This window comes from Gallus gallus, chromosome Z, assembly GCF_016699485.2.
Source record: "Gallus gallus isolate bGalGal1 chromosome Z, bGalGal1.mat.broiler.GRCg7b, whole genome shotgun sequence".
Classification (NCBI taxonomy): domain Eukaryota; kingdom Metazoa; phylum Chordata; class Aves; order Galliformes; family Phasianidae; genus Gallus; species Gallus gallus.
Window position 1 is genome coordinate 63,384,205 of NC_052572.1, and position 14,122 is coordinate 63,398,326.

General features: G+C 37.1%; 1 protein-coding gene across 2 annotated transcripts in view; it reads right to left on the reverse strand.

Moving 5' to 3' along the window:
- VCAN (versican) overlaps nucleotides 1-14,122 on the reverse strand; it is a 106,360-nt gene that overhangs the window by 13,028 nt on the left and 79,210 nt on the right. For both annotated transcript variants that reach the window (XM_040655380.2, NM_204787.1), the window contains 4 exon segments: nucleotides 13,837-13,950; nucleotides 12,294-12,407; nucleotides 5,011-5,169; nucleotides 4,197-4,279 (listed from right to left, as the gene is read on the reverse strand). In XM_040655380.2, coding sequence (XP_040511314.2) covers nucleotides 4,197-4,279; nucleotides 5,011-5,169; nucleotides 12,294-12,407; nucleotides 13,837-13,950 — 470 coding nt within the window.

Genomic DNA, 14,122 nt, shown 5'->3' on the forward strand with positions numbered 1-14,122 from the left:
GATACCCTAAGCTTAGCCCAGAAGCTCCTTTGATGATGTGCACTGCGATCATCTAAGAAGCTCCCAATCTGTCTTACAGAAGAGTTATAAAAAAAAAAATAGACAAATACACATAAAATATGGCCTGGCTAATAAAATCCCATATAATGCAGTATCAGTTACCTAGAAAGTAATCTGTTTATGGGAAAGTCTAGACTACCAGCTGAACTTCAGGGTATGAAACATATTACCTAGTTGCTTTATTCATGTTATTTTGCAGTTTTCAAGCCCAGTATGTATTTCAGATGTAGTGGGAACAGCATGCTAACAGGTGTTTTTACAAGGAAACAGTGAGATTTTATTTAGACAACCCAATCCAGTGCACAACACTATGCTATTTTGCCCAAAAGACAGGAAACTGCTGAACAATTTAACATTAAAAGCTACTTTACACCTAAGACCTAAAACCTGCCAAAATTTGCTAAAAGGACACAGATAAATACATGTCAAATGATTCAGTGAGGTACATCAAAGTCTTCTCACATTCTCTTTGCAGGAATACAATACTATGAATTATGACTATGTATGTTTCTATTTTGTTAAGAAAATTTTCCTTGTCCTAACAGTTCTCCTTAAAGAAAACATCTTGATGTTTTCAGTGTGTAATGCTGGTACAGTCAAACGAATAAATTCAGCAACATAGACATAGAAAAATGTCCTGAGGACTGAAAAAGAGTTTTAATGTTTCTGATGTTATGAACGCTAATACTTGCTTTCTCATTGAATTTGATTGGATGCTTCATTATTGAAGACACCAACATCTTGTGTCCAGAGTAACTCTGAGAATCAGACAGTGCTTTTACAAGATAACTCTTCATTTATTCCAAAATATGCTTAGTGGTATTATTTTTGCAAGTTAGATATAAATTCCAGTTGACGCATGAAAAACAAGCATAGGAATAGGGGGGCTTTATGGACTGCTACTGTTTTTGATGAACTGTTGACAGTCAGTACTTTCTATAGGGAATTCCAAGAATGCTAAGATATCAAAAGTGTCTGACAGTAGTTAGTTGATTATTAGGCACCTAAATAATCACTCCTGTTTTCAGTATGACCACGAACCTGTTCTGCTACCCTAGCTTCAGTTATGGTTTTCCAATAAGAAGCTTAATTATATATGTTCACTCCTTAAAAGCTTTGGTCATATTGTCCCTACACAAATTAAAACAAATCTCCCATCTGACCGAAGTGGCATGAACTGATCTCAAAGAAAAACTAAAGGCCCTTTCTTAGTTGATTGGTAAAACTGTTATCCATTGATTCATTAGGGAGGGGAAATTTCCACAACCACATCAGAGAATCTAAGCCTTCTCATCCTACTAGACTAATGATAAAGAAGAACTCATCACTCTCTCTACTCCTATAGCTGCAGCATTTCAACACTCATCTCATATGATTGTATTAGAAGGCCACGAAAAAAAAAAGTAATTTGGGAGCATATGGAGTTAAAATAGCACAAGATTTAATGTCAATGCTCGATATGACTATGACTATGAAGCCCACAGAAAATAGCTAAGGTGTAAGCTAACCATAGATGGAAATGATGTACAGTGCATTTGAATGTATGTTTGCTGGTTTTCAATAAGGAATTCATATATGTGCTTTTGTCCAATGGTTATAAATAATAGTGGCTGGCATTTAGTTTCGGTTTAAAAATTCTGGAAAAACACATGGCATGGTTCTGAGCTGAAACTTTTAAAAAAATGACTGATTTCCTTCAACTGAATTCATTGGTTGAAATATCCTCTAGGTGCAAATGTTAAAAAGGCATTTAATCCCTTTTCCAGAAATTGTCAATAAGCTGTATGCAAACACCTAGAAAAAGAGTTCCTTTCAACATATTGAATATTTAAGTTGTGGGTTGCTTATATCCACAGAAAAAGTACAACAAAATAATTCAAGACTTATTTCATACTGTCCAATGGTAAAATCTGTCATTCAGCGATTCTCAATTCCAGTTGTAAGTGGAAGTATGTCTCCTTTTATTTGGCTCAGAAAGAAAACTCAAATGAAAGAAAAATCATAATTTTTTGCATAAACACGTATCACAGTTATTTAATCTGGGCACTACTAGGTCAGATGCAGCAGTGGGCCAGTAATTTAATCCATGATGTGTCTTGCTGTTGGTGGTGTTACTCATTTGCTCTTTTTACTTTTTAATCTACCAAATATCACAACTTTTTTTTTTTTAACTCAAAAACTTAGAAACCACATAGGTATGATTTTCAAATTAAGCTAAGCTATTATCCTAGTATTCAAACAAGTACCAAAATAAAGATGAATGTGAGCAGCTTTTATATGCACTATCTAGAAGTTTGTGTTATTTTTCTGATTTTGATAGTATCTCCAAGGAAATTCTTTATGTCAGGGGAATACCCAGCAGATTTGGCAAACTTTCTATGAAGTTAGAAGTCGTGAACAGAATTCTGTATAGAAAATATTCTGGATAGAAAATATTCTCTTTGAGAGGAAAAACTTTTGTTTTGGGCTACAAATATAAAAACAGCCAAATTACAGATGCACTCTGATATATATGTTTTAATATATGCAACAACCTCTACCCAGCAATTCATAATAGAATATGAGTTTTTAAGAAATAATGCTTATTTTTAAGGTTGTAAATTAATACTATCATGACTATTTTCAGATGCAAATACATAAACGTTGTAGATTTTTGAACTACAGTATTGAAATTCATTGGAATTTTAGGTCATCATCAGGGAATTATATTTAATGCATACAGTTGATTATGTCATTATTTCTGTTAATTAGTAGGGAAGTAATAAATCATTGGCAGTAGAAAATAGTCATATCAAAGTTAAAAGAGGATGCCTGTTGCTGTCAGCAAGGTATGAGAAGCCACGTTAAGAGACACAGAACTAACTCATCTAGCATGAATGAAGCTTGAGGCTGTGGCCCATCTTTTGCTCCCAAAAATACATGAGAAGAGTTAAGAGAAAGTGATGAAAAGAAGCTCTTCCACTCACATCCTGCAAGATTATGTGGCTCCAAGCAAAAATGGGCACATTGGTTTCACCAAAGAATCACCAAGCAACCAAGTGCACAAAAAAACTTAAGATCTTCCTTATTTTTTCTCCATACTGTCACCTCCCACACATGGTAGCTTCTCAAGAAATGGCTCATTTGTAAGTCATTTTAGAGAACTTTAAACCTTTGGCTATTTACGTGAAATGGCAATAAGTGAAGCCTGCTCTGTTCCAGGTGTCTGTCTACATAAGCTGTAGCCACATAGAATGCAGTAAAGTACACATGGAATTGTGTGCATATGTGAGCACATGCACATGTATAACCTGAAGTCCAGATGTTTTCTTCCTTAAGAAGAATTAACAACTGGAAAGGAAATAAAAAGCAAACCACTTCTTTTATATATATACATATATATATGTACACATAATATTATTCAGTGAGTATTAAACAGCATTAATGCAACTATCCCTTCTGTTCTGGTGGAAAGAGCTCCACTATTTCCTGTACTGAGCAGCTCTTCAATTTAGTTTAGCTGAAGATGAGCAGAAAATGTTTTCCCTCTCCTTCTGCTGATTTTCCTTTTTATTTTAAGGTAACAGTAGGTATCAACAGCAACTTAAAACTGTATGGACAGATAATTGATTAAAGGCCTCCTGAACCACCTAAGGATGGCTGCTTCCCCAGCCTAGCTGCACGATTGCCACACAGACTAGGACAGCCTCCAAGAACATCTGAGAGGCTCCTTCGTGCATCCTCAAAGATCCAGCCAATGCAAGGGTTTGTATGCCATACCTTCAGCCAAAATAAATAAATAAATAAATAAAAATAAAAATTCTGCTCTCTATATATGGGTAGAGAGGTGAATTGCTGTATGTCATAATGTAAGAGCTAGAGATCACAAATTCTTCTCCATTTGAGATGCTTAAGTAATGGTCTTAGACAAAAAGTTTAAGAGTTTTTCTGTATGGAAACTCTGGGAGTCCAAAGTGTAAAATAATAAGATTTTAGAACTACACCACAAAACAGTAATTATCCCGAAACAAGATGGTGTGCTGGTTGTTTGCTTGAATGCATATTTAGTGACTACATGTTTTCATGCAGCTTCTCTCAGTTCTGGTGGGAACACCACAAAAAGCTGAGTGAATGATTTCATTTTAAAGGCATCTTACCAGTGGGCTACCATCAGTCCAGCGGAAATCACGCTCAAACATCTTGTCATTGAGGCCAATCCACTGGTAGTCGTGCCCAATACCTAATGGGAAAGGAACCAGAAGGATATTTTTATTAACTTTCCCATAAATGGCAGAGATTTCATCAAAGAAAATTAGAAGAATTTGCTCAGAATGAATCAGACATCCTGTTCTTAAGATTCTTCTAATACCTATGCAAACAACTATTTACAGTCTGTTTTTCTGCTTTTTTTTTTTTTTAATTTTAATTCAAGATTCTATAAAAAAAGCAGATTCTCATCTAACATTTTTAAACAATTTGCCTCTTCTGTCCTGACTACATCCCCCAAAGAAAACAGGTTTGTTTCCTATCAGAGCACATATCAGGAAACCACATTCACAAAAAGCATGTATTTAAGTCTACATTTTTCAAGTTTTATTTAGGCTGTAGGCTGTGACCAAAGTCCAGATTGTGCAGCATTAGGACACAGGAACCTTTATGCCTACTGCCTACCTAATATGATGGCATTCATGTTATTTGAACAAGAAATGTAAAGCCACCAGAAAAAAAAAGTTTCATTATTTTCAATGCCAAAACACTGCGTCTCATTCACTTCCTCAAAAGTTGAAAATTTTCCTTGTAACAAATCATAACTTAGTAGAGATAAGGACATCACACAGCAGAAGTAGACACCAGGAAAACAAAGTGCATCTTTTAAAAACTCAAAGTGCATTTTAACATGGAAATGCAAACTCTGAAGGAACAGGAGGGTAAGTTGTGAATAGAGAGATGGTAACAGATAACAGTACTTACGGTTCACGAAGACTTGTTCCTCATGGGATAAAATGCTTGTCAGGTGGGCTCCTTGTAGGCGGCATTCTCTCTCAGCCGTATCCCAGGTACGTCGGTGGGCAAAGTATTTGTAGCACTGTCCTTGGAACTTGTGCCAACCATAATCACAAGTCTCTGTGTCTGTGACAAGTAAACAAACCACAGTTCTGATAATGCGTGTGAAAAATAGATATGTTTCACATGGATGGATTTTTTGCAAGCAAAAGATGAAGGTATCCACCACCTGTAACACAAGTAACCACCTGTAACCACCTCTTTGAACACAAGCAATGAGCACTCATCCTTGAGTACTCATTAAATTTTCAAGTTATTTTGTCTACCCAATTCAATGTAAGCTAATTATTTATGTAAGGAATATATCCATAACTGGTAACTCTGTGACCTACTGATCGAGTTATGCTGTACCCAGGCAATTCCACAGGGACATTTTTACTCCATTACCCAGGGTAAATGAAATGCCTTTATGCTACACTGCGGTTAGTCTATGTATCATCTTAACTTTCTGAGTCTGTAGGTGAAGATTAAGATTTTCATTTGTAAGGGCAAATAGTTCTGCGAATGACTGCACTGAATTACCTTGGTTTGGAAGAAACTGATAACAGAAAGTAATCATATAGGAAAGTTCTTACTAATGTTCAGTCCACAGATGCAAAGTTGCTGTATTATCTTTCTGATTTTACCTCTCCAAATCCTTCACAAGAACCCACCTTCCTTGATAAACTATCAATTAATGAACTTTAGCCATCAGTTTCAAAAGAAGGCTATAAAGCTGAAATACAAACTGCTGTACACTGTCAGTGCTCTTATGAGAGATGGTGCTGATAAGAATATGTAATAGACAGAAGTTCATATCAGCCAGTATTTCCTTTTATATCAAGAAAAATAAACATGAGCCTCAGAACAGTAACACTCTGTGGATTTGATATTAATTATTTTGTCAAGGTTAGGCAAATGTGATCAGAATAGATGGTAAGGAACAAGATTCCCATCCCAAGTCTGCCTTTGTACCAGCACTGTAGGAATGAATCACAGACATAAGTCAGCATTAATGAGATATGCAGTAACAAATACAATGACTGGATTACTCTGATCTGTGCTTGATAATGGGAAGAGCTTATCATGGAGAGACCTTTAGAGAGTAATGTGAAAAACTTTAGAAGAATCCCAGGATTATTTTGAGTGGTGGTGGATAAAGTAGCACCAAAAAAGACACTTCAGCACAAGGTTATGGAGTGTTCTGACTACAGCTGGTTCCAGAAAACTCAGCACATGCTGCTCACTCTGAAGAGCCTCAGCTGCATGACGATAAAGAACAGAAACAAAAGCTTTTTTTTTTCATCTCGAAACAGGAATTTGCAACTTCCCAGAAGGTTTTGTATCAATGACCAAACACAGCTTTATCTGAAAGCAACCATCTTGCCTCTCCGGTGGTATATATGCATTGTGGGTATGAATCTCATCTCTTATTTTCAGTAAGTCAATATAGATAATTGTTAATAAGATGCTCTGGCCTAAAGGACTCTGCACTTTTTCAGGAAAAAGCCAAATACTACAGGATATGCCAGTGACATATGTCTGCAAATTATTCAACCACGATATTTCTCAGGTTTGAGCTGCTACCAGCTGAGAGTCAGTTCTGGAAAAACAAATTCACAATGGAAGGCAGATTCTTAATTGACAGAAGGAAGATGCTGCTCACATCCTGAAGCATGAATTTGTCATTTTTTTGGAAGTTTTGTTGCCTTTTTTAATCTTCTGAGATAACAACTGAACTTTAAAATGTGTGAATGGATATGTGCAAACATATCACTCCAGAGGCCTTCCCTGTCAGCTCTTGGCAACATTAATAACAAAGCAGTTACTGTCTTAGGAGTCTCATATCAAAATCTTGTTTTAAGTCATCTGTACAGACATGGATACACTGAATATGAAGGCATAACACAACTTACACTGGTTATCTCTCTTCTATTTTCAACAAGTTATGCTGCAGAAAGCTGCTTGTGCTTTGACTAATACCAGATATGAAAAAAGAATGTAATTTATACTACCAGCTTGTTAGTTTTTGGTGTTTTCTGCTTTGCGTTCTGTAGGAGGTGCAGGCTGTAATCTCTGGGATCTAGGCCATTTCAAAGTTTAGTCTGCCTTTGGTTCCCTTGAACATTCGTTTAACCGCACAATGCTGACTAACAGTGTACTGCTGTGTACTCTCCGAAGGCACTTCAGCTTTTATTATTCATCTTGTTCAGGGACAACCTTGTCCCACAGGAAAGAAGCCAGATAACAACAAGGCAGTGTTGCATGTTGAGAACATTGTGGCTGGAGAGCAGATCTGGGCTGTGCTAGTCTGGCTCCGGCACACAAGGAACTCCACAATTTGAGAGAAGTTCTGTAGAAAGGTTGAATGGGAGCTAAGGAGTCTTGAAGCAGAAAAACTAAAAGATGAGGCTCAAAGAATGAGGTGTAGCATAAACCATAGGTTCCAGAAATTCTCCTCTTAAGGCAGTGGACAGCAAACTGCAACATACCTACTCAGAGGTGACACGCACTCACCCATGCTGCACAGACAACTCCTCCCTCCTATACAAAATTATATGTTTGTTTTCCAAGAACAGTTGAATAACTTCTCCTGCACCTGCTTGTAGCCAAAAACTATCACAAGGAAAGAGACCGGAGTGAAGTCTGAATAATAAACAGAGTGAAAAGAAGAGTAGAAAAAGGAATTAAGAGATGATGAATCAGGAGGCTGGAGGATAAAAATGTGAACCAGCAAATAAAACTGTGCAGACTGTTTCATCTCTATTATGGAGAACTGAAACGAGCATTGATTTGCCCTGACTATGTGTGTGTGGAGGCACATGTACATGCCTATATATATATACATGCATATATATCCATCCATCCATCCATATGTACATACAGACACACAGATATTAACGTGTATGTATCTTACTACATTAGTAAAGCTGAAAGAGTAACATAGAGGTAAATATTCTGTATGTGTATAGGTTTTAATGCCTTTTAATGCCTTCCACAAACCAGGAAAGTCTAATTGAAGGTGGCTGTAACTTTCTGACCCAATCACCCGTGAGAGCAGAGGAGGTGGGAGGAATTACTGAATACAATATTCCACATTCATTATATACTTAACCTGGGATGTAATCACAGCTTTCTGTGACCTTGCTCCAGAATATGGTGGAAAGACTGACAAACTGTGTGCTAAATTTATGGTATTTTAAAAGTTGACTGAGTAAGCCTTAGGATTTATTACAACTTGCAGGCTTTTTCAGTGATGTGTGCAAGGAAACACCTACACAGTTTCTGCTTTTTGTAACTGCAGTTGTATACATATAACAACATCTCTAAAGACTGCATCAAAAAAAGAATATTTCTCTGCTGATTTAATACATAGACAGACATGATAAGTACATTTTCAACAGTTGCAATACACTGCTGACAGTACGTCCATTGTCTTTAAATAAATTTCATAAGAGGCATAAAGTAAATAAAAGACTGAAAAATAGGTACTAGAACATAACGAGAGTCTTACTCAGCTGTGAATTTTATCTGTGACTGTCAGTTTTGAGGTATCTAACAAATGTATTGGGCCCATTAGCTCACACATCTCGAAGAAGAACCATTTCTAAATATTCAAAATATCCCCTTCTCAGCTGTAAAACATCAGCTAGAGATTGTCTGTTTTCAGAAAGTATCTCTGCACTGAGCCTCTCTCAAATACGTCCATCCCAGTCTAGCAAGTTCGGGGAACAAAGTGAATCAAATGAGACAGAAGTAATCACAGGCATTTCAACAAGGAACTTATGTACGAAAAATGTTATTAAAAAAAAACCAACACATTGTTCCTGATACAATTATAAAGAAAAAAGCTGTTTTGCTTTCAGAACCTGGAATACAGACCAGCTGGCTATATTATCCCAAGGAGGCATGTCCAGCAACAAACACACAGGCACCATTTCAACACAAAGGGCCAAGCATGCAGCTGTATTTGGTAAACAGACTTAGCTAGGTGCGCCTGCAGGGGTTCTGCAGTGGAGAAAACCAAACTTTGAGTCTGAAATGCAAACAGTATACATTAAAAGCAGGTAGATACCAGGGAAAATAACAAGGGAGAGGGGGCAACAAAAAGCAAAGGTAACTCAAGCCATTCAGGGAAGGAAAAGGAAGGTAGAAATAGATGCTCATCTACCCAGTTATTCTTGATGCTGCAGCAGAAACTTTAATTCCCTACCATTCTGTTGTTTCCCATGTAACCATGAAATAAGGTTCCCCCCACCCTAAATATGGGCAGCTCAATAATGAATCAAAAATTGATATACCACACTGCACACCTTCTCTGGCATTCATTCCACAAACTGTGTGTAAGATACCCAGCTCATCTCCCCTCCTCCTTCCTCAGCCATGGAGTGTGTGAAGCAATACTCTGGGCAGTGGAACTGGGAGGCTCTGAGCTCTGACCTCATTTATGCAGATGCTTGAAGTTCTCAGAAGGGCTTTCCACAGAAGGATGCCAAGGCAATGACCACTGGCTCCCCTGGGATAAGGCTCATACAGAGATCTACTTCAGTCTGCAGTCATCCTTTGAAAACCTTTTGTGGATTTCCGCATTTAGGAAATGACATGCAAATGTCAGCAAGTGGCATGCTGTGCTTTGAAAACATGCATGTGATGGAAAAAGAGAGTATTTTCTAGCAGAGGTCCTCCACTCCACTTTGATCTAGTCTGATTCAGAAGTAATGCTGGCGTGCTGACCTACAAATCTAGTTTAAAAAGGAAACACCCTCAGTTGCTCTATTTCTAACGTCAGACAACTTTAGCTCTCTTCAGGAAGAAGTTCCCGGGCTCAGATTGTCTGCTGAACCGCTTCCACCTGGCAAGAAAAATGTCTGTCAGAGAGCCAGTTACAGCTCACTGGTTCTCAGAACTGATTTCTTTCACCCTGGGTTAGATCACCCTGAAGGCTCCTCAGCTTCCACCACCTGCTGGAGCTCCTGGGTTTGTCCCCATGTCACATTTCCTAATGATGGTACACGCTTAATACCGTGGGGGAAAGGGCTGGGCTTTATGTCAGCTGGAAATCCATTATCCTAAAAAAAGTCTCACTTCGAATTTCATTTTCAGAAGTAATGTGCAGTCGCTGCTTCCTCTCACTTCCATCATATTTTGAATACTCAGCACCATGTCTAAGAAAGCCCTTCAACTTCACTTTTTCTGAGGCTCTCTAAAATGAATAGTATATACTGCAGAAAAATAAGAGAAAGTAATGAAATATAATCTTAGTGTGCTCAACTCCACCTTTCCTGTGGCACTGAGGTACATATTCTGTTGTTCTGGCTGGTCTTTAAATCTAGTGAGGTCAGGACTGGTGCCTTGAAATAAAGCCTGCTTGCCAGACAACTGTGTCTCAATTGCCAGCACGGTTTTATTTTGTCTGGTGGAGTGGAAATTTGGCACTGAACACTTTTCCCAAGTCTCAAACCACTGCAGGACTTTAAGCGGAGGAAATTTAAATTCCAAAGCTGAGTGAGCAGGGCTCTGGTTCTGATTGACAAACTAGGAAATGTTCCCATTAACCACCTAAAATGCACTCTCAGGTTGGTCATAAAAAGCAGCTGAAAGCTACCATGGTACTCAGAGCCAGTCACTACTATGGACTTGCTGAAATTAAAGGTAGGAGGAGGGGAGCAAAACACTTATTTCTTTTGTTGTGAGAATACTGACAACTTGCAATTTTTAAGAGCAAATTTAGAACTTTCAAATCACAAGGTTAGGCAGACTACTGAAAAAAATACTGAAAAGTCCTGGAGCCAGGCAGCTTCAAGAGGTTTAAGCTCTAAGAAACATCTCTCTAGGTTGAGCTGGAAGAGTTTTCAAACTGCCTTCCACTCACTGAAGTTGAGAAACAAGCCTGAAAATAGGCAGTATGTCAAAGGGTTCAGACACAGCATTAATTACACAAATCCAAAGGTCCAGTTCATTCACCTATGAATGAAACTACTCAGCTGAATAAAACGATATTTTTATAAGCTTCAGAAAGTACATTTTAAGATCCCATTTCTTTTTCCTATGGAGATGTCTTCATTAATTTTACTGACAGAACAGATTTTGCTACCCCTTTTGTACTTCTATGACTACACACTAAGCATCTTGGAGCACAGATATTTCTCTTGAATACAGCAGAATTTCTTGCAGCAATGTTCTAACAGTTACAGGAAATCAGATGCTTGATCTCATTTCAATTGTCCCATTCAGAAAATCTTTTAAAACTTACTTGTAATTGCATTTCTGCAACCTACTTGTCCTAAAATAACACCAAATGAATCGATCTAGAAAAGTCTGGGATGAAGATGTCAAAGTTATAGTCTGCAGAGAGTTGTTATATAATCTAGTATACTGAGTGGGATATTTCCTACTTTCCAGTGACAGTTGTTCAAAGTGATGTGTTCTGATATGTCTTTCACACTACATGTAATAACTTTAAAACTAAAGTTCAGAAGGCAGTAAAACTTTATTCCACTCATTATCCCAAAGGCATCTCTACAGTGGTGAAATAATCTGATACTGCGTCTGCAAGCTAATCTGAACAGGATGTGCTTGCCTTGGAGCCCAGTTTCAGTTAATATTCAGTACAGCAATAGTATGAATTTTGATATGTTAAGCATATGGATAGTGTTTGCTCTCATCCATCTGAGAAGGATGGTGTAGATGTAATGCTAAACAAAGAATCCTCAGCTACAAATCATGAGAGTCTAACATACTCAAATTTTGTTCAGACTAAAAAATGTAAACTCATCACTACAATTTCCCATAAATTTTAATAGTTTCTTCAATTCTCTATCTTCTAGAGGAAGATAGCTGGAAACAGGTAGGCATATAAAGTTGGAAGTGTCTTAGCTTTCTGCTGGTGTGATTCATCTCTATAAAAGAAGTTTTGTGTTTCTCCACTGTTTGGAAAACAGTAACAACAAATAACAACAACAACAAAAACACAAAACAAAGACATTCTACTCTTCATACTGAAGATAGCTATGTAGCATAACAATATGAGGAAAGAAAAAGAATGAAAGGATAAACTTCATAGTCTAACAAGAAGAAACATAAGATACATAAGTATGGCTTCTGGCACTCTAATTCACTTTAGTTCTCGTGGAAAAGATGACAGTATTTTTCCTCTTTCACAGCCACATATGCATGGCCTAAGTCATTCTAGATTTAAAAGTACATCTTACCTTGCTCACAGAGAGCACCAATATAGCTTGGTAGACACAGGCAAGTAAATGTATTGAGGCCATCTATACATGTGGCTCCATTGCGGCATGGGTTAGACTGGCATTCATCAATATCTACAATACAAAGATAAAAATGCTTTTATAATTCACCCAGCTATCAGAAGGGAAATGTTCTTGAGCCTTGTTCATAATTATTACCAGGACTAGTTCACACCAGAAAAATGAAGTATTGTGAAAGGTCCAAGAGAGTGGTTTTATTTTTATTTGCATGATAGCTGATTTCATACACATTTCCTTTCTGTTCATCCAAAAATCAAGCAGCAGTTTCCTCAGGAAATGTGACTTTACTGATCAACAAAGTCCTGCACTCCTGCTTTAATTTCTAAATCTTCAACACTGCATTGTGTAGCTTAGAAAGAAGTCATCTTGTGCAGCAGGACCATTATCAGTAGAGAATTTTTACTTGGATTTGTGACCATCACACAAAAAATTCTCATCAAATACTGGAGACCTCAAATATCTTCACAAATCTCAAATCGAAGGAAAAAAATATATATACCCTCTGATCTCTGGCTGGTAACCAGAGGATTCCTCAACAAAGACAAAGATCTAAGATGCAGCATCTAAAATGTGACTTTTAGCAACAACAACCCACTAATGAACTACCAATTTAATCAATGTCAGCTAGGAAAAACACTGGCTAACTATTTTTTCAATCATCTGTCTTCCTGCACAAAACAAATGAAACCGTAGTAGTCCTGACAATTGTTCTGCACTGATACCTATCTTTGGTTGAGGTAAGTGGAATTCATTTCAGCAATATTGCATAAAGGTTTTTTTCTTTCATATTCAGTGGATGACAAACAAACCTACGGTATTGATCAGGGAATTAAACTGAAAACTTTTCCAAAGACTAAACTTGTGTAAAAGTTGTATACAAAATAGCTGAACTGCTAGCTTCATCATAATTTCGCTTGTTGGTTTGAAAGGAAAAACTTTATCCCGAACTCTACTGGTGAGTTTCTCAAAACCCACATTCATAGCACAGAAATCCAAGTGTCACAAGCAGCTTGAAGAGTTCCTCTGCTTCAAGAGTTACTAAAATACTAACCTCTATCAGAAATGCATCTGATTATGGTCATACTTTCAATTTCCTTGAAAAAATGCCAGCTAACATTCAGTGGTTACATTTGGGACTAGCCTATTTTACCACTCTTAAATATAATTACAAAACGCTTTTAAGGAATTATCTTGAAAAAATTGACTTTACTTGATGTATTTATGAATTTGATGTTTAGGCTTCTAGGTGATTCAGTTACAGTTCACTTAAATTTGTGTGTGCACATGCTTGTGTACTCTGCAGGCAGAGAGAAAAGGGGACCTATTATTGTTCTCTTCTTAAGGCTTTACTGCAGAATATTTTCACACGCCCATGTTTTTTTCAACTTAAAGAAACAACCCTACTTTTGCAAATGTCTTGTACGAAAATTTTATACTTAAATTAGTCTGTAGACAATCCAGTATCTAGATGGCATCAACTTACCTAATTCACACTGCTCACCATTGAAACCTGGCAAACATGTACAGATGTAAAATGAACCACGTGGATAGCAGGTACCACCATTAAGGCAGGGATTACTTTTGCATGGATCCTGTCCTGTTAAGTAGAAAAATAAAGTTTACCCTGTGGTCTCAAAGAGCTGATATCTTTTTTAATTTTTGGAAAAATAAATCTTTCTTCATTTTTGCATTTATATTGCAAGACCTACTCTTGTTACAGACATTATAACAACAAGATAGAATACTAAGATATTTTCGTAAAATAGTAA